The 27,070-nt window shown below is 42.2% G+C and overlaps 1 protein-coding gene across 1 annotated transcript in view; it reads left to right on the forward strand.

Moving 5' to 3' along the window:
• The window catches only part of srebf1 (sterol regulatory element binding transcription factor 1), an 84,339-nt gene extending 65,408 nt beyond the window's left edge, over positions 1 to 18,931 (forward strand). Inside the window, exons 15-19 of the mRNA XM_061974329.2 lie at positions 6,548 to 6,680; positions 6,761 to 6,926; positions 11,647 to 11,865; positions 14,782 to 14,893; positions 18,615 to 18,931. Coding sequence (XP_061830313.1) covers positions 6,548 to 6,680; positions 6,761 to 6,926; positions 11,647 to 11,865; positions 14,782 to 14,893; positions 18,615 to 18,835 — 851 coding nt within the window. The 3' untranslated portion in view covers positions 18,836 to 18,931. The remainder of the gene's footprint in view (positions 1 to 6,547; positions 6,681 to 6,760; positions 6,927 to 11,646; positions 11,866 to 14,781; positions 14,894 to 18,614) is intronic.
• The last annotated feature ends 8,139 nt before the right edge of the window (positions 18,932 to 27,070 follow it).

Genomic DNA, 27,070 nt, shown 5'->3' on the forward strand with positions numbered 1-27,070 from the left:
GTCTTTTCATGAACCGGATCCCTGACGCTTAGTAGGAGCCATTTTGTGGTCTTTACAGATGTAAACACACAAAGGAAATGAAGTACGGTAATATCCGCGCGCTTTTTCTTCTTCTACGCGGGCGGGTGGTTGCTTACAGTAGAAGAAGAAGCGCTTCCTGTTCTATGGGGGCGGGTGCTTACCTTGGCGGTTGCTTGCGTAGAAGAAGAAGCGCTTCCTGTTCTACCGGGAAAAAAGATGGCGGCTGTTTACCGTAGTTACGAGACCGAAACTGTATGAAAATGAATCTTAATATTAATCCATATATAAAGCGCACCGGGTTATAAGGCGCACTGTCAGCTTTTGAGAAAATTTGTGGTTTTTAGGTGCGCCTTATAGTGCGGAAAATACGGTAGTTTGATTATTGTTTCTCAGCTGTTTGTAAATGTCGCAGTTTATAAATAAAAGTAAAAAAAACAACAACAAAAACCCCGTAGCCTGTGCGCATGTGCATAGCATAGATCCAATGAATCGATGACTAAATTAATCGCCAACTATTTTTATAATCGATTTTAATCAATTTAATCGATTAGTTGCATCCTGACCCTACTAGTTACTGTGATTTTAAAGACGAGTTGTTGTTCACAATGTGTTGTTTTTCATGGGAAAATGGGAGTGTATGGAGAGAAGAGATGTCCGATAACGGCTTTTTTGCCGATATTGTCCAACTCTTAGTTACCGATTCCGATATCAACTGATACCGATATATACCGTCGTGGCAGATGAGGTGGTCCGGGCATCTGGTCAGGATGCCACCCGATCGCCTCCCTAGGGAGGTGTTTAGGGCACGTCCGACCGGTAGGAAGCCACGGGGAAGACCCAGGACACGTTGGGAAGACTTATGTCTCCCGGCTGGCCTGGGAACGCCTCGAGATCCCCTGGGAAGAGCTAGACGAAGTGGCTGGGGAGAGGGAAGTCTGGGCTTCCCTGCTTAGGCTGCTGCCCCCGCGACCCGACCTCGGATAAGCGGAAGAAAATGGATGGATGGAATGAACACATTATTATGTCTAATTTTGTTGTGATGCCTCGCTAGATGCATTAAACAATGTAACAAGGTTTTCCAAAAAAAATCAACTCAAGTTATGGGAAAAAAAATTGCCAACATGGCACTGCCATATTTATTATTGAAGTCACAAAGTGCATTATTATTTTTTTAACATGCCTCAAAACAGCAGCTTGGAATTTGGGACATGCTCTCCCTGAGAGAGCATGAGGAGGTTGGGTTGGGGGTTGAGGGGGGGTTAGGGGGTAGCGCGGGGTGTTTATTGCATACTTGCCAACCCTCCCGATTTTCCCGGGAGACTCACAAATTTTAGTGCCCTCTCCCGAAAACCTCCCGGGGCGACCATTCTCCCGAATTTCTCCCGATTTCCACCCGTGCACCAATATAGGGGGCGTGCCTTTAAAGGCACTGCCTATAGCGTTCGCTTTTCCTCCATACGAACAGCTTTTACACACACTCAAGTGAATGCTTTCATACTTGGTCAACAGCCATACAGGTCACACTGAGGGTGGCCGTATAAACAACTTTAACACTGTTACAAATATGCGCCACACTGTGAACCCGCACCAAACAAGAATGACAAACACATTTCCGGGAGAACATCCGCACCGTAACACAACATAAACACAACAGAACAAATGCCCAGAATCCCTTGCAGCACTAACTCTACAACAGTGGTTCTCAACCTTTTTTCAGTGATGTACCCCCTGTGTGAATTTTTTTTAAATTCAAGTACCCCCTAATCAGAGCAAAGCATTTTTGGTTGAAAAAATAGATAAAGAAGTAAAATACAGCACTATGTCATCAGTTTCTGATTTATTAAATTGTATAACAGTGCAAAAATATTGCTCATCTTTCTCGAACTATTTGGAAAAAAAGATAGGTTTTTATTTATATTTATAAAGGATTTTTGAATTGTTGCTATTTTTAGAATATAAAAAAAAAATCTCACGTACCCCTTGGCATACCTTCAAGTACCCCCAGGGGTACGCCTACCCCCATTTGAGAACCACTGCTCTACAATACGCTACAATATACACCACCGCTACCACCAAACCCCGCCCACCTCAACCCCGCCCCCATCTCCCGAATTCGGAGGTCTCAAGTTTGGCAAGTATGGTATATGGTAGCGTCCCGGAAGAGTTAGTGCTGCAAGGGGTTCTGGGTATTTGTTCTGTTGTGTTTATGTTGTGTTATGGTGCAGATGTTCTCCCGAAATGTGTTTGTCATTCTTGTTTGGTGTGGGTTCAGAGTGTGGCGCATACCGTATTTTCCGCACTATAAGGCGCACCTAAAAACCACAAATTTTCTCAAAAGCTGACAGTGCGCCTTATAACCCGGTGCGCTTTATATATGGATAAATATTAAGATTCATTTTCATAAAGTTTCGGTCTCGTAACTACGGTAAACAGCCGCCATCTTTTTTCCCGGTAGAACAGGAAGCGCTTCTTCTTCTACGCAAGCAACCGCCAAGGTAAGCACCCGCCCCCATAGAACAGGAAGCGCTTCTTCTTCTACTGTAAGCAACCACCCGCCCGCGTAGAAGAAGAAAAAGCGCGCGGATATTACCGTACGTTTCATTTCCTTTGTGTGTTTACATCTGTAAAGACCACAAAATGGCTCCTACTAAACGACAGGGATCCGGTTCATGAAAAGACGCAATCTCTCCATCCGCACACGGATTACTATTTCACAGCAACTGATATTCCTGTGAACCGCACTGTGGATACAACGGGAGCACGTACGGTGAATATTCGCACCACAGGGAATGAGAAGTCATCCTTCACTGTGGTTCTAGCTTGCCATGCTAATGGCCAGAAACTTCCACCCATGGTGATATTCAAAAGGAAGACCTTGCCAAAAGAGACCTTTCCAGCCGGCGTCATCATAAAAGCTAACTCGAAGGGATGGATGAAGAAAAGATGAGCGAGTGGTTAAGGTAAGTTTAAGTTTACGCGAAGAGGCCGGGTGGCTTTTTTCACGCAGCTTCGTCCATGTTGATATACGATTCCATGCGCGCCCACATCACGCTGGTTTTTAATATATTATTAAAGTTTGACTGACCTATTTGACTGTTTTTTTGACATTCCTTTAGCGCAGTTAGATGCGGCTTACAACACGGGGCGGCTTATAGGTGGACAAAGTTTTGAAATATGCCGTTCATTGAAGGTGCGGCTTATAACCCAGGGCGCCTTATGGTGCGGAAAATACGGTATTTGTGACAGTGCTAAAGTTGTTTATACGGCCACCCTCAGTGTGACCTGTATGGCTGTTGACCAAGTATGGTTTGCATTCACTTGTGTGTGTGAAAAGCCGTAGATATTATGTGACTGGGCCGGCATGCAAAGGCAGTGCCTTTAAGGTTTATTGGCGCTCGGTACTTCTCCCTACGTCCGTGTACACAGCGCCGTTTTAAAAAGTCATACATTTTACTTTTTGAAACCGATACCGATAATGTCCGATATCACATTTTAAAGCATTTATCGGCTGATATTATCGGACATCTCTAATGGAGAGTGCGTTTACTGCGTCCTTTCAGATTTGAATGCATGCTGTAGTAATATTAATGCCTCTGTTTTCTTTGTTTTTATGTTTTCATGCCATTGCCAGAGCCACTCTTTTTTTTTTTTGCTTTTCCAGCCCTCAATCTTCACTCCAACTGCTCCGTTTTCCTTAATATTCCTAATGAAAGCAGCAAGCTCACGTTGATTTTCACATTACGGTAGATTGAGTGGCGCCATTTTTCCTGGGCTGATTTCCACCCTCCCACCGCTTCACTTTGTGCTTACTGATCGCTCATCTGAGCAAAAAGAAAAAAAGGGGGCCGGAGCTCGCCAAACGGGAGGCATCCGCTGAATTGCTTCATCTATCTTCAGTGCTGTCAAATCAGTGATCACCTTGGGGGTGGTGGTGGTGGTGGTGGTGGCGGGGGAGGTGTCAAAGGCATGGCTGGGATGTTAATGGCAGACTTTTCTTGGCACTGCCTCGGTGTTAGAATTCTGTGTGCGTGAGCCCCGTCTGAACCAGGTGCTTTCTTCTCATAACGGACTCGTCAAAATGGTATCTGTCCTCATCATGCTGTAAGTTTACCGCTAGGCTGCGACAGATTGATTCAGAGGTCAAACGCAGACGGCGCAAGTGATTCCTCCAATGTTACCGTATTTTCCGCACCATAAGGCGCCCTGGGTTATAAGCCGCGCCTTCAATGAACGGCATATTTCAAAACTTCGTCCACCTATAAGCCGCCCCGTGTTATAAGCCGCATCTAACTGCGCTAAAGGGAATGTCAAAAAAACAGTCAGATAGGTCAGTCAAACTTTAATAATATATTAAAAACCAGCGTGATGTGGGCGCGCATGGAGTCGTATATCAACATGGACGGAGCTGCGTGAAAAAAGCCACCCGGCCTCTTCGCGTAAACTTCCCTTAACCACTCGCTCATCTTTTCTTCATCCATCCATCCCTTCGAGTTAGCTTTTATGATGACGCCGGCTGGAAAGGTCTCTTTTGGCAAGGTCTTCCTTTTGAATATCACCATGGGTGGAAGTTTCTGGCCATTAGCATGGCAAGCTAGAACCACAGTGAAGGATGACTTCTCATTCCCTGTGGTGCGAATATTCACCGTACGTGCTCCCGTTGTATCCACAGTGCGGTTCACAGGAATATCAAAAGTCAGTGGAACCTCGTCCATGTTGATAATGTTCTCTGGCCGGATCTTTTTTTCAGCTATCTTGTTTTTACAATATGCACGGAAAGTAGCCAGCTTTTCTTGAAAGTCTTTAGGCAGTTGCTGTGAAATAGTAGTCCGTGTGCGGATGGAGAGATTGCGTCTTTTCATGAACCGGAAACCTGTCGCTTAGTAGGAGCCATTTTGTGGTCTTTACAGATGTAAACACACAAAGGAAATGAAACGTAATATCCGCGCGCTTCTTCTTCTTCTACGGGGGCGGGTGGTTGCTTACAGTAGAAGAAGAAGCGCTTCCTGTTCTATGGGGGCGGGTGCTTACCTTGGCGGTTGCTTGCGTAGAAGAAGAAGCACTTCCTCTTCTACGGGGAAAAAAGATGGCGGCTGTTTACCGTAGTTGCGAGACCTAAACTTTATGAAAATGAATCTTAATATTAATCCATATATAAAGCGCACCGGGTTATAAGCCGCACTGTCAGCTTTTGAGTAAATTTGTGGTTTTTAGGTGCGGCTAATAGTGCGGAAAATACGGTAGTCCGGCTCTTCTTTTTTTTTATTTTTCCAACCACTCACGGCTTGCCTTAAATTGTAAAAATGTAATGGTCCGTCCCAGCATGATCACTTTTGCACTGCAAAAAGTCAGCGTTCAAAAACTGTCATGACTTGATCTTGGGTGTTTGCTTTTCCGGGATGCAACGGAAAGTTGGCACGGGCGAGACGGGAATGAAGGTACATGATTTATTTATTATTATCAAAAAAAATTAATAAATGAAAGCGCGCACAGTGGCGGAGAATAAACTATGAAACCAAAAGACTATAGCAAAAAAGTACAAATGAAAAGCGCGCACAGTGGCGGAGAACAAACTATGAAAAACAAAAAGACTATAAACATGGAACAAAAACTTACTTGGCTTGGACAAAAATAGTTGCATGAAGAATGCACATGGAAAGAATGGACAGAGCATAAATGTGGTGAGGTCGTCAGAAAGACAAACTGAAAAACACTGAACTTAAACACTACAGACATGATTAACGAAAACAGGTGCGTGACTCAAGACGTGAAACAGGTGCGTGACGTGACAGGTGAAAACTAATGGGTTGCGATGGTGACAATCAAGAGTGCACAATGAGTCCAAACGTGGAACAGGTGAAACTAATGGGGTAATCATGGAAACAAGACAAGGGAGTGAAAAGACAGAAACTAAAGAGTCCTATAACTAAACAAAACATGACTTAAAACAAAACATGATTACACAGACATGACACAAACAAGAAAAAAAAATACAAAAATGAGGGGTATTTTACTTGAATTAAGTAAAATTATCTGCCAATAGAACAAGAAAATTTGCCTTGTCAAGACTTTCCAAAACAAGTCAAATTAGCTAACCTCAATGAACCCAAAAGTAGCTTAAAATAAGTATATTCTCACTAATAACAAGTGCACTTTTCTTGGTAGAAAAAAAAGAGACCTTTTTGCTCAATATGTTGAAAAATATTCTTAAATGAAGTAAATGCTAGTGCCATACATTCTCCCTTTTCTGTCTACACACTGTGTCTGCTTGTAAGTACTCTGTGATTGTGCGCTGCCGAACATGCTCCTCTGCCCATAACCCAGCAATGTCATGATGTGACGACGACAGGGGGTGGGAGCCTGGTACTTTTTATAGGCGGTATAGTACCAAATATGATTCATTAGTATCGCGGTACTATACTAATACCGGTATACCGTACAACCCTAGTGGGCAGTGTAGAGAAATCTGGTAATAGTGTGTTTGCTTTTAACGTCTTCACTTTTTGAATGCTTTCCTCCCGTCTTCTAGGCTGTGACCCCCACTCCAAATGGTGGTCCTCTGTCACCGTGGTGATCATCAACTGGCTCCAAGGCGACGACACGGCTGCAGAGAGGCTGTATCCGACTGTGGAGCACCTGCCGCGCACCTTGCAGAATGTGGAGTATGTCGTAGCTTCCTTGTATCCCCCCCTCTCTACCCCCAATAGTGTGCACGCTGACCTGCATTCCGCACCTTTGTCAGGAGCCTCCTGCCCAAGGCCTGTCTCAACACCTTCCGAGCCGTGCGGGCTCTGTTGTCCAAGCCGGAGAACTGCCAGTTGAGTCTGAGTCACAGTGACAAGGCCAGCGCCCTACTCCGAGACAGTCTCAACCTGGGCCCGCACTCTCACAGCTGCAGTTTAGACAAGGTACACAACACAAGAGCACACGTTTGTTCCCCCCATAAAAGTTGTTGTTGCTTAGCACTCCTTTGTGGGCACTCAAAATACGATAAAACAAGCCCAAGCACGCATCTGTTGCATTGTAACAGATGTGTTTGCGTTAGTTAGTGAACACAGGAAATAGGCAAGTCTTGTGTGTTTATGGCCTGAGCTGTGGTGCATTGTAGTTGCATTGCATGTGTTGTCAGGTGAGTGCAATGTTCCTGCAGTGCAACACAGAGCTGAGCCTCCAACAACAATGATACACTTATAGGGGTGTAACGCTACGTGTATTTGTATGAAACCGTTTCGGTACGGGGGTTTCGGTTCGGTTCGGAAGTGTACTGAACGAGTTTCCACACCAGCATATTAAAGGGGAACATTATCACCAAACCTATGTAAGCGTCAATATATACCGTATTTTCCGCACCTTAAGCCGCCCTGGGTTATAAGCCGCGCCTTCAATGAACGGCATATTTCAAAACTTTGTCCACCTATAAGCCGCCCCGTGTTGTAAGCCGCATCTAACTGCGCTAAAGGAATGTCAAAAAAACAGTCAGATAGGTCAGTCAAACTTTAATAATATATTAAAAACCAGCGTGATGTGGGCGCGCATGGAGTCGTATATCAACATGGACGGAGCTGCGTGAAAAAAGCCACCCGGCCTCTTCGCGTAAACTTCCCTTAACCACTCGCTCATCTTTTCTTCATCCATCCATCCCTTCGAGTTAGCTTTTATGATGACGCCGGCTGGAAAGGTCTCTTTTGGCAAGGTCTTCCTTTTGAATATCACCATGGGTGGAAGTTTCTGGCCATTAGCATGGCAAGCTAGAACCACAGTGAAGGATGACTTCTCATTCCCTGTGGTGCGAATATTCACCGTACGTGCTCCCGTTGTATCCACAGTGCGGTTCACAGGAATATCAAAAGTCAGTGGAACCTCGTCCATGTTGATAATGTTCTCTGGCCGGATCTTTTTTTCAGCTATCTTGTTTTTACAATATGCACGGAAAGTAGCCAGCTTTTCTTGAAAGTCTTTAGGCAGTTGCTGTGAAATAGTAGTCCGTGTGCGGATGGAGAGATTGCGTCTTTTCATGAACCGGAAACCTGTCGCTTAGTAGGAGCCATTTTGTGGTCTTTACAGATGTAAACACACAAAGGAAATGAAACGTAATATCCGCGCGCTTCTTCTTCTTCTACGCGGGCGGGTGGTTGCTTACAGTAGAAGAAGAAGCGCTTCCTGTTCTATGGGAGCGGGTGCTTACCTTGGCGGTTGCTTGCGTAGAAGAAGAAGCACTTCCTCTTCTACGGGGAAAAAAGATGGCGGCTGTTTACCGTAGTTGCGAGACCGAAACTTTATGAAAATGAATCTTAATATTAATCCATATATAAAGCGCACCGGGTTATAAGCCGCACTGTCAGCTTTTGAGTAAATTTGTGGTTTTTAGGTGCGGCTAATAGTGCGGAAAATACGGTACCTTGATGTTGCAGAAAAAAGACCATATATTTTTTTAACCGATTTCCGAACTCTAAATGGGTGAATTTTGGCGAATTAAACGCCTTTCTATTATTCGCTCTCGGAGACGTCACATCGGGAAGCAATCCGCCATTTTCTCACTTTCGTCGGTGTGTTGTCGGAGGGTGTAACAACACGAACAGGGACGGATTCAAGTTGCACGAGTGGCCCAAAGATGCGAAAGTGGCAAGAAATTGGACGAAATTTGTTCAAAATACGAGGCTGTGGGGAAAGCCGACGAAATGGTCAGTCGTTTGTTCCGCACACTTTACCGACGAAAGCTATGCTACGACAGAGATGGCAAGAATGTGTGGATATCCTGCGACACTCAAAGCAGATGCTGACATCAACTCCAAAACTGGACGGATCAGCTTTCAGGAAAAGAGCGCGGATGAGGGTATGTCTACAGAATATATTAATTGATGAAAACTTTATTCATTACTCGCGGTTTTACGTAAATTATTATACATAAACTGTGTTTACCAATAATTTAGCTTAAAAACTTTTTTTTTTTTTCAATCATTCGAGTACATTCGGGTAGTCTTGTGTAATGCAGTATTTTGTGTCTATTTAGGTATGGTTAACCTGAGTGCTGAAATCGTGGGAAAATATATGTTCTTAGCGCGCCTGAAATGGGCTGTCTGCACTCTCAAAGTGCATGTTGTTACCAAATGTATTTCATATGCTGTAAACCTAGTTCATAGTTGTTAGTTTCCTTTAATGCCAAACAAACACATACCAATCGTTAGAAGGCGATCGCCGAATTCGTCCTCGCTTTCTCCCGTGTCGCTGGCTGTCGTGTCGTTTTCGTCGGTTTGGCTTGCATACGGTTCAAACCGATATGGCTCAATAGCTTCAGTTTCTTCTTCAATTTGGTTTTCGCTACCTGCCTCCACACTACAACCATCCGTTTCAATACATTCGTAATCTGTTGAATCGCTTAAGCCGCTGAAATCCGAGTCTGAATCCGAGCTAATGTCGCTATAGCTTGCTGTTCTATGCGCCATGTTTGTTTGTGTTGGCATCACTATGTGACGTCACAGGAAAATGGACGGGTGTTTATAACGATGGTTAAAATCAGGCACTTTGAAGCTTTTTTTAGGGATATTGCGTGATGGGTACAATTTTGAAAAAAACTTCGAAAAATATAATAAGCCACTGGGAACTGATTTTTAATGGTTTTAACCCTTCTGAAATTGTGATAATGTTCCCCTTTAAGTAGCCGCCTCCGCTTCCTTCTGCCTCTGTCTCTGTCAGTCCTCTAAAAGCACCCAGCATTGTCCCACCCACACAACCATCTGATTGGTTACAAACAGAGCGGTAACAGCCAATCAGCAGTGCGTATTCAGAGCGCATGTAGTCAGTGCTTAGCGTTTAGCAGGTAAGCATCAGGCAGCGGACTCTCCCCAAATGATAATAAACACTTCCCAGTCAACTACTAGTAACATCACTATGAGCCCGTCGACCTTCTAGAAATATAAAAGGCAGCTCAGCTCGCTCGCAGTCCTGGCTTGAGGTGAAGGCATACTTGCCAACCTTGAGACCTCCGATTTCGGGAGGTGGGGGGCGGGGGCGGGGGGCGTGGTTAAGAGGGGAGGAGTATATTTACAGCTAGAATTCACCAAGTCAAGTATTTCATATATATATATATATATATATATATATATATATAAAGAAATACTTTCAGTGAATTCTAGCAATAAATGTGTATTTATTTTATTTTATATATATATATATATATATATATATATATATATATATATATATATATATATATATATATATATATATAAAGAAATACTTGACTTTCAGTGAATTCTAGCTGTAAATGTGTATTTATTTTATTATATATATATATATATATATATATACATATATAAAATAAATACTTGAATTTCAGTGTTCATTTATTTACACATATACACACACATAACACTCATCTACTCATTGTTGAGTTAAGGGTTGAATTGTCCATCCTTGTTCTATTCTCTGTCACTATTTTTCTAACCATGCTGAACACCCTCTCTGATGATGCATTGCTGTGTGGCACGCACAAAAGTGCTTTCATCAAATGCACTAGATGGCAGTATTGTCCTGTTTAAGAGTGTCACAACATTGCTGTTTACGGCAGACGAACTGCTTTACGGTAGACAAAAACGTGACTGCTGTTGTTGTGTGTTGTTACCGCACTGGGAGGACGTTAATGAAACTGCCCAACAATAAACCCACATAAGAAACCAAGAACTCGCCCTCCATCATTCTACAGTTATAACGTGATTGAGCAGGTACGCTGTTTATATGCGGACCTGAGTCCGCCTGAATTTCGGGAGATTTTCGGTAGAAAATTTGTCCCGGGAGGTTTTCGGTAGAGGCGCTGAATTTCGGGAGTCTCCAGGAAAATCCGGGAGGGTTGGCAAGTATGGGTGAAGGCTAATTCGCTTTTAGCGTAACGTTAGCTCATTTTGCGGTGTGTGTGTGTGTTACGGACAGCAAAGCCCTGTCTGTCTGTTATTTCACTTTACCTTTTTCTGTGTTGATTGAGCTGTGTTGAAGCAGCAAAAAAAGGACATTATGTTAAATGAAGAGTTTCTGTCTCTGATAGTTGATATAATAATGTAAGTGCATCATTAAGCCTACATGAACTTCATGGTGTTCAGGGATGAATAGTCTCTCCTATTGTACTATTTTTTCAGCTATAGTCACATTAATCATTAGTAATGTAGCAGCCTAGTTTTGAATGGCAGGGTCCCTGCTATCACATGTTGATAAAAATATAACATTTACATAATAAAAATCAACTACAGGCTTCCCAAATGCTGTAATAAATTAAGCGTGATGAGTTGACTTGGAATTGTTTAATGTTGCACTTTTTATATGTAGAAGAAAAGTTTTGTCATTTTAACAACTTGAGGCAGTTTAATGTTGATTAACGTGGGCAGAATTATTATAGTGTTAATGTTAAAAGGATGAAGCCATTGTTTACAAATTTGGTAAATAAATAACCAAAAAAATTATACTTTGTTGTTTTCTTACTGTACCGAAAATGAACCGAACCGTGACCTCTAAACCGAAGTACGTACCGAACCAACATATTTGTGTACCGTTACACCCTTATATACTTACAAGTTACGTTTGGACCCACATCTGCCTGTTTTTTATTTTCACGTTCAACCCTTGCACATCCATCACCAGGTGGTCCAACTACTGCTCTGTGACCTGCTGTTGGTGATGAGGACCAACGTGTGGCGTCTTCAGCAGCAGGGGCCCAACGCCGCCGGACTGGGATCGGCGGGCCCCGGCACAGGCCCCAATGGGGTCCACCAGGCCTCGCCGCCTGAGCTCCAAGGCTTTCAGCAAGATCTCAGCTCGCTACGCAAGCTGGCTCAGAGCTTCAGGCCGGCCATGCGAAGAGTATGTAGATTCTCTTTATGGTTTCGTTGTTTCTTTGTTGTGTGTTAATTAGCCGGATTATGCGAAAGCTATTTAATGAATCTTGCATGAATCCCACTGACAAAATTCGTAGGAATACAGTCGTGGTCAAAAGTTTACATACACTTGTAAAGAACTTAAAGTCATGGCTGTCTTGAGTTTCCAATAATTTCTACAACTTTAATTTTTTTGTGATAGAGTGATTGGAGCACATACTTGTTGGTCACAAAAAACATTCATGAAGTTTGCTTCTTTTATGAATTTATTATGGGTCTGGGTCAAAAGTATACATACAGCAATGTTAATATTTGCTTACATGTCCCTTGGCAAGTTTACCTGCAATAAGGCGCTTTTGGTAGCCATCCACAAGCTTCTGCTTGAATTTTTGACCACTTCTCTTGACAAAATTGGTGCAGTTCAGCTAAATTTGTTGGTTTTCTGACAAACACATTTTGGGAGAACATCTGCACCTTAACACAACATAAACACAACAGAACAAATACCCAGAATCCCATGCAGCCCTGACTCTTCCGGGCTACATTATACACTCCTGCTACCCCCCCCCCCCACCCCCCCCCCCCCGCCCCCGCCCCCCGGTCACGTGACTAGGAAAAGCGCAAAGAGTATGGATTTTACACCTGCATTACACCTTACAGAGAGTAAACGGGACAATGAAAAAGGAGGATTACCTCCAAATTCTTCAGGACAAGCTAAAATCATCAGCCCAGAGGTTGGGTCTTGGGCGCAGTTGGGTGTTCCAACAGGACAGTGACCCCAAACACACGTCAAAAGTGGTAAATCAGGCTAGAATTAAGCTTTTAGAATGGCCTTCAAAAAATGTCCTGACCTAAATGTGTGGACAATGCTGAAGAAACAAGTCCATGTCAGAAAACCAACAAATTTAGCTGAACTGCACCAATTTTGTCAAGAGGAGTGGTCCAAAATTCAAGCAGAAGCTTGTGGATGGCTACCAAAAGCGCCTTATTGCAGTGAAACTTGCCAAGGGACATGTAAGCAAATATTAACATTGCTGTATGTTTACTTTTGACCCAACACATTTGCTCACATTTTCAGTAGACCCATATCCATCCATCCATCCATCCATCTTCTTCCTCTTATCCGAGGTCGGATAAGCAGGGAAGCCCAGACTTCCCTCTCCCCAGCCACTTCGTCCAGCTCTTCCCGGGGGATCCCGAGGCGTTCCCAGGCCAGCCGGGAGACATAGTCTTCCCAACGTGTCCTGGGTCTTCCCCGTGGCCTCCTACCGGTTGGACGTGCCCTAAACACCTCCCTAGGGAGGCGTTCGGGTGGCATCCTGACCAGATGCCCGAACCACCTCATCTGGCTCCTCTCCATGTGGAGGAGCAGCAACTTTACTTTGAGCTCCCCCTGGATGACAGAGCTTCTCACCCTATCTCTAAGGGAGAGCCCCGCCACCCGGCGGAGGAAACTCATTTGGGCCGCTTGTACCCGTGATCTTGTCCTTTTGGTCATAACCCAAAGCTCATGACCATAGGTGAGGATGGGAACGTAGATCGACCGGTAAATTGAGAGCTTTGCCTTCCGGCTCAGCTCCTTCTTGTCAAGACTTGGGTGTTTGCTTTTCCGGGATGCAACGGAAAGTTGGCACGGGCGAGACGGGAATGAAGGTACATGATTTATTTATATTTATAAAAAAAAAAGGAATAAACAAAAAGCGCGCACATAGGCGGAGAATAAACTATGAAACCAAAAGACTATAGCAAAAAAGTACAAACAAAAAACACGCACAATGGCGGAGAACAAACTATGAAACCAAAAAGACTATAAACATGGAACAAAAACTTACTTGGCTTGGACAGAAATAGTTGCTTGAGGAATTGACATGGAAAGAAGTAACAGGCATGGACAGAGCATAAATGTGGTGAGGTCGTCAGAAAGACAAACTGAAAAACACTGAACTTAAATACTACAGACATGATTAACGAAAACAGGTGCGTGACTCAAGACGTGAAACAGGTGCGTGACGTGACAGGTGAAAACTAATGGTTGCTATGGTGACAAACAAGAGTGCACAATGAGTCCAAACGTGGAACAGGTGAAACTAATGGGTAATCATGCAAACAAGACAAGGGAGTGAAAAGCCAGAAACTAAACAAAACATGACTTAAAACAAAACATGATTACACAGACATGCCACTTCTTCACCACGACGGATCGATACAGCGTCCGCATTACTGAAGACGCCGCACCGATCCGCCTGTCGATCTCACCATCCACTCTTCCCTCACTCGTGAACAAGACTCCGAGGTACTTGAACTCCTCCACTTGGGGCAGGGTCTCCTCCCCAACCCAGAGATGGCACTCCACCCTTTTCCGGGCGAGAACCATGGACTCGGACTTGGAGGTGCTGATTCTCATCCCAGTCGCTTCACACTCGGCTGCGAACCGATCCAGCGAGAGCTGAAGATCCTGGCCAGATGAAGCCATCAGGACCACATCATCTGCAAAAAGCAGAGACCTAATCCTGCAGCCACCAACGCCTTGACTGCGCCTAGAAATTCTGTCCATAAAAGTTATGACCCATAATAAATTCATAAAAGAATGTTTTTTGTGACCAACAAGTATGGAAATGATTGGAAACTCAAGACAGCCATGACATTATGTATATATAAACTTTTGACCACCACTGTATGTACCAAGTGACAATGAAGATGTTTAGAATGTTCTAGCTGCATTTTCTGCCGCCACTATAAAAAGTGAGCGTTTTGGGGCGATGGCTGACACATCACCCTTCATGGTGTGTAGACTTTGTCCTCGCAGTATCGAATTGTTTGTACGTTTGAGACCAGGTCACACACACCTAAAGCGGAATGTGTTCCTATGAGTCATCACTCTCATCCCTCTCTCTTGTTGCAGTTGTTCCTTCACGAAGCCACAGCCAGGCTGATGGCGGGTGCAAGCCCCACACGCACGCATCAGCTCCTGGACCGCTCGCTGCGGCGCCGGGCCACACCCGGAGCCAAGACAGGTAATCCTCCACGTACACAATACTAGGGCTGGGCGATACATCGAGTTTGTAAGATATATAAAATATGAATTAAGAAAATAATCGTAATATCAATATAATTTATTTCACGTTAAAATGACCAAACACCGCTTATTTGTTGTGTTCCTTGTTCTCCCCCGCTTGAGTGGGCTACTAAACCCCTCCCCTTCCTCCTTCCAAGACGTATAAGAACATCCTTGATTGGTTGGTTGTTTACTACACTGCAAAAAGTGAAATCTAAGCATACTTGCCAACCTTGAGACCTCCGATTTCGGGAGGTGGGGGTGGGGGCGTGGTCTGGGGTGGGGCGGGGGGCGTGGTTGGGGGCGTGGTTAAGATATATATATATAAGAAATACTTGACTTTCAGTGAATTCTAGCTATTTTACTGTTTAAGCGTCCTCTGCGCATAGCAAATCTATGCCACGCACAAAATCTAATAAAAAAATAAGCGCATAACAATTTTCGACACACGGACACGACAGAGAAAACAGTTTTCGTCATCATTGTTCAAATATTGTAACGTCTGTCGAGACGCTTATCTCCATTCGGTGCCACACGTCCACACCATCAAAATGCAGAGGTAAAAATTTCCACATCAACACCGTATGAAAAAAATTTGTGATTTTTTTAGTTGTGATTTCCTTCTCTGCATGAAAGTATAAAAGTAGCATATATTAATGCAGTATGAAGAAGAATGTTTTAATGTAGACATGCAAGCCTTGAAAGAAAATGTTGAAAATCAAGACTACATTTCCTGCAAATGGGTGCATTTCTACCCTAGATTTTAACTTTAGATTTATTCTCATATCAAACTCTTTTGGCTGTCTTTTTGACACTTACATCCGGCGCCCCCCTCCACACCCTGGATTATAAATAATGTAAATAATTCAATGTGATTATCTTGTGTGATGACTGTATTATGATGATAGTATATATCTGATAGTATATATCTGTATCATGAATCAATTTAAGTGGACCCCGACTTAAACAAGTTGAAAAACTTATTGGGGTGTTACCATTTAGTGGTCAATTGTACGGAATATGTACTTCACTGTGCAACCTACTAATAAAAGTCTCAATCAATCAATCAAAACACATAGAATCATCATACTGCTGTGATTATATGCATCGAGTGTTCATTCAAAGGCTAAGGCAAAATATCGAGATATATATCGTGTATCGCAATATGGCCTTAAAATATCGCAATATTAAAAAAAGTCCATATCGCCCAGCCCTAGTTCAATGATGCCATTTCTGTTTGTCATGTATAATTTTGTCTTATTTTGTGTTTATCCTTGAATAAACAGGTCAGTTTCTTGTTACCAACCATTGTGTATTATTCAAACTCCCCTAATTCAGCTGGCTAGTTGTTATCAAGAGTACTAAAACCCTTTTCAACATGATTCTGACAACTAAGTAGGCTAAATGACTTTAAACTTTAATACATGCTCGGATAGGCCAGTATCGGTCAGTATCGGTATCGGATTGGAAATGCAAAAAACAATATCGGTATCGGATCGGAAGTGCAAAAACCTGGATCGGGATATGTCTTCTCTACGCTTTGAAGTCCTTGGGTTCGAACAATATCTTTCTGTGGATTACCATACATGAAAGAACACAGAGTTTGTGTGATAATTTACAAACAATTATTCTAACAAAGCCTTTCGTCAGTCAACCACTGTATTTGTCCCTGCGGGTGGAGGCGAGGTCGCTCGCACACAGATCCACAGAAGTATCAATCAATCAATGTTTACTTATATAGCCCTAAATAATGAGTGTCTCAAAGGGCTGCACAAGCCACAACGACATCCTCGGCTCAGATCCCACATCGGGGCAAGGAAAAACTCAACCCAATGGGACAATGAGAAACCTTGAGTAGAGTAGAGTCTTGTACCGTAATTGTACAGTAAAGTAACGTCATAGGAATCAGCGGTTCCTCATCCCATTTCCGACATTTCCTGAATTTGTTTTTGAAAATCCGCCCATAACTTTTGAGGTATTTCACTAACCAACCTATGAACAGACAAAACCCAAACGGTAGGTCAAATGAGAAGTTACACAGTTTTACCTAGCCTGATCTAACAGCAGATGCATTCAACTGGAGTGCACAAACAAATCGATTCACATCCGATTCGTGTTTCTTATTAATTGTGATAATGTAATTAAACTTTTTTTTTTTTTTTAATTACCGTATTTTCCGCACCATAAGGCGCCCTGGGTTATAAGCCGCGCCTTCAATGAACGGCATATTTCAAAACTTTGTCCACCTATAAGCCGCCCCGTGTTATAAGCCGCATCTAACTGCGCTAAAGGAATGTCAAAAAAACAGTCAGATAGGTCAGTCAAACTTTAATAATATATTAAAAACCAGCGTGATGTGGGCGCGCATGGAGTCGTATATCAACATGGACGGAGCTGCGTGAAAAAAGCCACCCGGCCTCTTCGCGTAAACTTCCCTTAACCACTCGCTCATCTTTTCTTCATCCATCCATCCCTTCGAGTTAGCTTTTATGATGACGCCGGCTGGAAAGGTCTCTTTTGGCAAGGTCTTCCTTTTGAATATCACCATGGGTGGAAGTTTCTGGCCATTAGCATGGCAAGCTAGAACCACAGTGAAGGATGACTTCTCATTCCCTGTGGTGCGAATATTCACCGTACGTGCTCCCGTTGTATCCACAGTGCGGTTCACAGGAATATCAAAAGTCAGTGGAACCTCGTCCATGTTGATAATGTTCTCTGGCCGGATCTTTTTTTCAGCTATCTTGTTTTTACAATATGCACGGAAAGTAGCCAGCTTTTCTTGAAAGTCTTTAGGCAGTTGCTGTGAAATAGTAGTCCGTGTGCGGATGGAGAGATTGCGTCTTTTCATGAACCGGATCCCATTTTGTGGTCTTTACAGATGTAAACACACAAAGGAAATGAAACGTACGGTAATATCCGCGCGCTTTTTCTTCTTCTACGCGGGCGGGTGGTTGCTTACAGTAGAAGAAGAAGCGCTTCCTGTTCTATGGGGGCGGGTGCTTACCTTGGCGGTTGCTTGCGTAGAAGAAGAAGCGCTTCCTCTTCTACGGGGAAAAAAGATGGCGGCTGTTTACCGTAGTTGCGAGATCGAAACTTTATGAAAATGAATCGTAATATTAATCCATATATAAAGCGCACCGGGTTATAAGGCGCACTGTCAGCTTTTGAGTAAATTTGTGGTTTTTAGGTGCGGCTAATAGTGCGGAAAATACGGTAAAATTCTTCAATTTTCGCAAAAATCGACAATGCCCCATATAATCTGGTGCGCTTAATTAATTCTGGTTGTGCTCACCGACCTCAAAGCCATTTTATTTGGTACATGATACATCCTAGAACTGTCATAGGATCAACTTTATTATAAGAAAAGTGAAGAGTTTGGGAACTCTTTCATTTTTCTTATAATAAAGCCGACAATTGACTTTGGAATATTTAGGAGCGACTGGATTTGTTGCATCCTATGTCAGTTCCACGCTGGAAATCACTGAAAGCGGCCCATTCTTTCACAAATGTTTGTAGAAACAGTCTCCATGGCTAAGTGCTTGATTTTATACACCTGTGGCCGGGTTAAGTGATTAGGACACCTGATTCTCATCATTTGCACGGGTGGCCAAATACTTTTGTCAATATAGTGTATAAAACTGTACATCAAGAACCAAACGGTGTCCTCCTTGCGTCCGCAGAGGAAAGCGAGACCCGTCCAGGCCAGCGGGAGCAGGCGGAGGCGGTGATGCTGGCGTGCCGCTACCTTCCCCCGGCCTTCCTCTCGGCCCCCGGCCAGCGGGTGGGCATGCTGGCCGACGCCGCCCGCACCTTGGAGAAGCTCGGGGACAAGAGGACCCTCCAGGACTGCCAGCAAATGATCATTAAGCTGGGCAGCGGCACCACCGTCGCCAACAGCTAAAGGACGGCAGGCTCTCATACCAAACTGACCACACTGTCTCTCGTATCGTACCCCCTTAACCCCACAAAGAAGGCACTTGTCTAGGAGGAGCCCATTACCACAGGAAAATAACATTTCTTTGTGAGAGGCCATTGCAGTGCTACAATAATCCACATGGAGGCGCCATCACATCCTCATTGTGGTTGTTCAGTGTGAATGATGTGTGTGTATGGGACTTTTTTATTTTTAGGAGGAAAAACGACCACATTGGGTCAAACTGCACTAGGCGTTTAAGGCTAACTTCAATTATATATATATATATATATATATATATATATGATACAGCTTTATGAGGTTATTTTCATAATTGTACTGATGTGTATAGATCATGTATTTATAATGGATTTGGATTCAGCAGTATTTGTGCACACTTGGGAATGACAGATGCTCATTCTCCGTTATTTAAAACAGCATTCGACCCAGCCCGTGGAGAAATCGGTGACGGAAACGTCCTCAAAGTTGTCAGGGGTGACATTTTTGCTGACCTTTTTTGCAGTGGTTATTTTCAGAAAGCACTGTGCAGACAAACATGTAAAAATACAACACAACTACACAATATCTTGCTCTTCTTTGGCTGGTTTAGGCCTGTTGGGTGCACGTCTTCTCCACAATTAAGTACGTTTTAGAACGGTAAAGAAACATGAACAAAAAAAGATCACTTTGGCAATTTTTCTTGCAGGAAGTACTTTGTATGTTTGTGGGTCCTAACATACTTCTTCATTTTCCTTTGATGCCCTATAATGTAAATAATAAACAACTTTCTAAAGAAGTTTCATGCATTAAATTGTTAGACATTATTATCAGTTAATCAAATATTTTAAAGAATGTACATTTTTTTTAATTTTATATATTTAATACATTTTTTATTATGGATTAAAACCAATTAATGTGAATTTATTTAAATATGAAATTAATACATTTTACAACAATGTATAGCCTATTTTGTTATGAATTTATTTAAGCACTTATTTTATTCAAATTGAGTTAATGCATACTTGCCAACCTTGAGACCTCCGATTTCGGGAGGTGGGTGGGGGGGGGGGCGTGGTTGGGGGCGGGGCTAAGAGGGGAGGAGTATATTTACAGCTAGAATTCACCAAGTCAAGTATTTCATATATATATATATATAAGAAATACTTGACTTTCAGTGAATTCTAGCTGTATATATATTTATTTTATTATATATATATATATATACATATATATATATATATATATATATAAAAGAAATACTTGACTTTCAGTGAATTCTAGCTGTATATATATTTATTTTATTATATATATATATATATATATATATATATATATAAAAGAAATACTTGACTTTCAGTGAATTCTAGCTGTATATATATTTATTTTATTATATATATATATATATATATATATATATATATAAAAGAAATACTTGACTTTCAGTGAATTCTAGCTGTATATATATTTATTTTATTATATATATATATATATGTATATATATATATATATAAAAGAAATACTTGACTTTCAGTGAATTCTAGCTGTATATATATTTATTTTATTATATATATATATATATATATATATATATATATATATATATATATATATATATAAAAGAAATACTTGACTTTCAGTGAATTCTAGCTGTATATATATTTCTTTTATATATATATATATATATATATATATATATATATATATATATATATATATATATATATATATATATATATATATATATATAAATAAATAAAAGAAATACTTGAATTTCAGTGTTCATTTATTTACACATATACACACATAACACTCATCTACTCATTGTTGAGTTAAGGGTTGAATTGCATCCTTGTTCTATTCTCTGACACTATTTTTCCAACCATGCTGAACACCCTTTCGCAGGTACCCAGAAAGGTTTCGAGTACCATCAAAAAAACTGAATCTCTGAAGACCGTATAAAAATCTGTGTTAAAGGCGTACAAATACTGTTTGTATAATAAGCATGTTATTTTTTTTTTTTACAAATGAGGGTTAAGAGTTCAGTACTAAAAAAAAAAAAAAAGAATGTGGCTTAAGTACAGTTTTTTGCTGTATTTTTTGGTTGGGTTGTTTATTTATTTTGAGTAACTTCTATACATTTCTAAAAGGGGGATTAATGTAATAGAGTTATCTATGTTTGTCTGTTGCCACCTCCTGGTGAATGTTGGCTATAGTGTACTGGGGTTACTTTTTGGTTGGCCAACGATTTACGTGGTGTTGCGCACCTGACGTCACTCAGGTCCGCATGGAGCTGCAGGGGGCGTGGCTTCCAGCTCCGCCTGAATTTCGGGAGATTTTCAGGAGAAAATTTGTCCCGGGAGGTTTTTTGGGAGAGGCGCTGAATTTCGGGAGTCTCCCGGAAAATCCGGGAGGGTTGGCAAGTATGAGTTAATGACATATTGTATTTGCATTCATGAACACAGTGTGAGTAATGAGCCTCCACACCACTAGATGGCGCAGCGAATGCCACTGAACCTGCTAGATTTGACCAAAACATCCGGTCTTACTTACTAGCATTAGTTCATAGCAAGAGCTCGATATAACTTTGTTTTTCAACCACTGGAACACATGAAGTGAGTGTGAAGAAGAGGCTAATTATCAAATATATAAACAATGGAACATGAAAATATGGAGAAGCAGCACAAAGGAGCTACCATATACATTCACTTTCCAAGGTAAATGTTTTCCATTCTACAGTACATTACGTCATAAAAATACTGTCATTGTTTGTGCTGTACTAAACTCAAGTCTATTGTATTGATATTTATTTGGTAAAATATCGTTTTTGTAATTAAGACATGTTCAAATTGTGATATTTTGGGCTTCCAATCACCGATTAAAAATACACATTTAACGTTGAACCCTTGCAAATCCATCACCAGGCGGTTACCAATGCATTTGTATTTAATGCCATTTTAGGGCATACTTGCCAACCCTCCCGAATTTTCCGGGAGACTCCTGAAATTCAGCGCCTCTCCCGAAAATTTCCCGGGACAAATATTCTCCCGAAAATCTCCCGATTTTCAACCGGAGCTGGAAGCCACGCCCCCTCCAGCTCCATGCGGACCTGAGTGAGGACAGCCTTTTTTCATGACGGGAGGACAACAGGGTGACAAGAACTAAATCATCCAGACTAGAGATACAGTAAATTGTATTATTGTGTTTATTTTACCTACAAATAAATATATCTATTAATTAAAAAAAACAAAAAACTAAATACATTTTTTATTTTTTTTATTTTGCTAAAAACATCAAAATTAATTGTATTTTTATCTGTATTTTTTCGTGACTCCTTATTACACCCAGCCATAGAATTATACATTAAAATAAACATATTGGAAATAATTGATTTTAAATTATCATAATAATTCATTTAAAATGACCATATTTAATTATTAAAATAATTGCTTGTTTATCAACAACTTTAGCATTTAATTCATTATATTTTGAAACTCTCAGAAGCCAAGTTATGTTATATTCCTTAATATCTATTTATGCAATTTTGAAGTATCAATTATCTAAACACAGTTTTGTTTGCATATTTTCAGGATGTAGATATCTCTCTCTCTATATATATATATATATATATTAGAGATGCGCGGATAGGCAATTATTTCATCCGCAACCGCATCAGAAAGTCGTCAACCATCCGCCATCCACGCGATGTAACATTTGATCAGAACCGCACCCACCCGTTGTTATACATCTAATATAGACGATGCAAGGCATTAGTGAGGTTATAAAGCTTTTGCCTGTTAAAGAAAGGAGACTGATCCAATGCAGCACAGACATTCGCGTGCCACGCTGTCACGACCCAGACGCACACCAGTGCGCAATCATATGGGAGCCGCGCTGAGCACACCTCCAAGCGCGTCTCGCTGCCGGCGACGGCCGGGTATGGGCCCGACGCTCCAGCGCCATCCATTTTCAGGGCTAGTTGATTCGGCAGGTGGGTTGTTACACACTCCTTAGCGGGTTCCAACTTCCATGGCCACCGTCCTGCTGTCTATATCAACCAGGGTGAGCCCCACCCCTTTCGTGAGCGCACTGCGCGCGGAGTGACCCCTGTTACGCGCCCCCGGCAACGGGGGTGGCGGGCAGGTAAGCTGCGCGGACGGAGCGCGCGGAGTGACCCCTGTTACGAGCCCCCGGCCACGGGGGTGGCGGGCAGGTAAGCTGCTTACCTGCTGCGCGTGACGCCGGCCGCGGCGAAGGCGGACGAGGCAGGGTGTCGGTGCGGTGGGCACGGTGGTGACCCTGGACGTGCGTCGGGCCCTTCTCGCGGATCGCCTCAGCTACGGCTCCCGGTGGGGCCCTCTCGGGGGAAGGGGCCTCGGTCCCGGACCCCGGCGAGGCGTCCCTTCTCCGCTCTGTAAAAGTGTCCATCTCTTCTTTTTTTTTTCTTCTGTTGTGGCATATGCAGCAGGTGCCTGCTCGTTTTTCGTATGTGGGTAACAACATTTAACTATGTATATATATTTCCCAATTGGTTTAACTGCCACCCGCCTGAATCTATTTAAAATCTTTTTTTTTTTTTATTTCAACCGCCCGACCCGACCCGACCCGACCCGCGGATAAAATCTAATTTTTTTTAATTTCATCCGCCCGATCCGCGGATAATCCGCGGACTCCGCGGTTGTGCCCGCAAACCGCGCATCTCTAATATATATATATATATTTATATATATATATATATATATATATATATATATATATATATATGAAATACTTGACTTGGTGAATTCTAGCTGTCAATATACTCCTCCCCTCTTAACCACGCCCCCGACCACACCCCCACCCCCCACCCCCCACCTCCCGAAATCGGAGGTCTCAAGGTTGGCAAGTATGTTTTAGGGCAAGCAAAATAATTAAATTTAACCAGTAAATATAAGTGTGTGAACATAAATACCAATATTTCACATACCAAATAATTTGTCTTATGTTGACACAAAATGCTATGAAATACAGTCTGTATAGGTTGTATTCAGTCACGTGACTTGTGTACGAAGTGGTGGTCCACCAAAGCAACATGGCTAATAGAGATGCGCGGTTTGCGGACACAACCGCGGAGTCCGCGGATTAACCGCGGGTCGGGCGGTTGAAATAGAAAAAAAAAAAGATTTTATCCGCGGGTCGGGTCGGGCGGTTGAAATAAAAAAAAAATTAGATTTTAAATAGATTCAGGCGGGTGGCAGTTAAACCAATTGGGAAATATATATACATAGTTAAATGTTGTTACCCACATACGAAAAACGAGCAGGCACCTGCAGCATATGCCACAACAGAAGAAGAAAAAAAAAAAAGAGATGGCAACGCCGGCAGCAAACGTGGTACGCGACAAACTAAAAAAGGGAATACTAAAGACCAGGGGAAAAAAAGGCCAGAAAAGTTCAGCGTGGACTCGTTTTTATGAGGTTGTAAATCAGGATGATAGTAATGCTGGCTACGTGATTTGCAAGAGCTGCGACGCTGTTTATGTCTACGACAGTCACAAAAAACCGGGACATCTAACATGGTGCATCACATTTGTGCAAAAACCCCGAACCTCCACAAACACCCTGAGCATGAGCAGTTTCGTCCGCCGTGATCCCAGAAGAGTGCCACAGGATGTTAAAACAAGATAGAACGCAGCTGCCTGCAGCGGTTTGAGTGGCGCGAGCGCGCTTGGAGGTGCGCTCAGCGCGGCTCCCGGATGATTGCGCACTGGTGTGCGTCTGGGCCGTGACAGCGTGGCACGCATTGAATGTCTCTGCTGCATTGGATCAGTCTCCTTTCTTTAACAGGCAAAAGCTTTATAACCTCACTAATGCCTTGCATCGTCTATATTAGATATATAACAACGGGCGGGTGCGGTTTTGATTAAATGGTAGTTCGGGTGGATGGCGGATGGTTGACGACTTTTGTGATGCGGTTGCGGATGAAATAATTGCCTATCCGCGCATCTCCAATGGCTAATGTGCAGCAAACAGCATGCAAACTATCTTGAGTGCCCAAGGGCATTCAGATAAATAAATAAAAAAATTAAAGTATGCAATAACATTCATCTCCGTACGTTATCGAAAAAAAGATTTGTCGGGTGACATCAAGGATTATCCGTCGGTGGAGTTCCCAGACATCATCATGGTGCACGACGAAACGGATGAATTCTTTGTACAAACCCCGTTTCCATATGAGTTGGGAAATTGTGTTAGATGTAAATATAAACGGAATACAATGATTTGCAAATCCTTTTCAACCCATATTCAGTTGAATGCACTACAAAGACAACATATTTGATGTTCAAACTCATAAACTCAATTTTTTTGTGTGCAAATAATCATTAACTAATAATTTCATGGCTGCAACACGTGCCAAAGTAGTTGGGAAAGGGCATGTTCACCACTGTGTTACATGACCTTTCCTTTTAACAACACTCAGTAAATGTTTGGGAACTGAGGAGACACATTTTTGAAGCTTCTCAGGTGGAATTCTTTCCCATTCTTGCTTGATGTACAGCTTAAGTTGTTCAACAGTCCGTTGTGGTATTTTAGGCTTCATAATGCGCCACACATTTTCAATGGGAGACAGGTCTGGACTACAGGCAGGCCAGTCTAGTACCCGCACTCTTTTACTATGAAGCCACGCTGTTTTAACACGTGGCTTGGCATTGTCTTGCTGAAATAAGCAGGGGCGTCCATGATAACGTTGCTTGGATGGCAACATATGTTGCTCCAAAACCTGTATGTACCTTTCAGCATTAATGGCGCCTTCACAGATGTGTAAGTTACCCATGTCTTGGGCACTAATACACCCCCATACCATCACACATGCTGCCTTTTTAACTTTGACCCTAGAACAATCCGGATGGTTCTTTTCCTCTTTGGTCCGGAAGACACGACGCCCGCAGTTTCCAAAAAAAAAAATTTAAATGTGGACTTGTCAGACCACAGAACACTTTTCCACTTTGCATCAGTCCATCTTAGATGAGCTCGGGCCCAGCGAAGCCGGCGGCGTTTCTGGGTGTTGTTGATAAATGGCTGTGGCTTTGCATAATAGAGTTTTAACTTGCACTTACAGATGTAGCGACCAACTGTAGTTACTCACAGTGGTTTTCTGAAGTGTTCCTGAGCCCATGTGGTGATATCCTTTACACACTGATGTCGCTTTTTGATTTGATACACAAATACAGGCTCTAAGAGCAGTGATTTCTCCAGATTCTCTGAACCTTTTGATGATATTATTATTCAATCGAATATAAGTTGAAAAGGATTAGCAAATCATTGTATTCTGTTTTTATTTACCATTCACACAACGTGACAACTTCACTGGTTTTAATGTTTTTTCTTGCAGTCTTTTGCCCTTCTTGATTACCTCTCGAGGGACTCTGAAAAATTGGTCTATCCTTTTTGTGATTCGAACAGACTTGACAGCCTAAAACAAAGCAAGGTCAGGGCATTTTCCTTTTGAAAAAGGCTAAATAGTGCCCAGAACAGTATGACAACAAAAGTTGGCTTGATTACCACTAGGGTGTGACATCAGGTAAGACATTATATTCTTTACAAGTGTATGTCAACTTTTGACCACCACTGTAAATCTAAATTGGGTGGTGTTGAAGTGTCGTGAAAAGACAACAATCTAAATTGGGTGGTGTTGAAGTGTCGTGAAAAGACAACAATCTAAATTGGGTGGTGTTGAAGTGTCGTGAAAAGACAACAATCTACATTGGGTGGTGTTGAAGTGTCGTGAAAAGACAACAATCTAAATTGGGTGGTGTTGAAGTGTCGTGAAAAGACAACAATCTAAATTGGGTGGTGTTGAAAAGACAACAATCTAAATTGGGTGGTGTTGAAGTGTGGTGAAAAGACAACAATCTAAATTGGGTAGTGTTGAAGTGTGGTGAAAAGACAACAATCTAAATTGGGTGGTGTTGAAGTGTGGTGAAAAGACAACAATCTAAATTGGGTGGTGTTGAAGTGTCGTGAAACGACAACAGTCTAAATTGGGTGGTGTTGAAGTGTCGTGAAAAGACAACAATCTACATTGGGTGGTGTTGAAGTGTCGTGAAAAGACAACAATCTAAATTGGGTGGTGTTGAAGTGTGGTGAAAAGACAACAATCTAAATTGGGTGGTGTTGAAGTGTGGTGAAAAGACAACAATCTAAATTGGGTGGTGTTGAAGTGTGGTGAAAAGACAACAATCTAAAT

This window comes from Nerophis lumbriciformis, linkage group LG22, assembly GCF_033978685.3.
Source record: "Nerophis lumbriciformis linkage group LG22, RoL_Nlum_v2.1, whole genome shotgun sequence".
Taxonomy (NCBI): Eukaryota; Metazoa; Chordata; class Actinopteri; order Syngnathiformes; family Syngnathidae; genus Nerophis; species Nerophis lumbriciformis.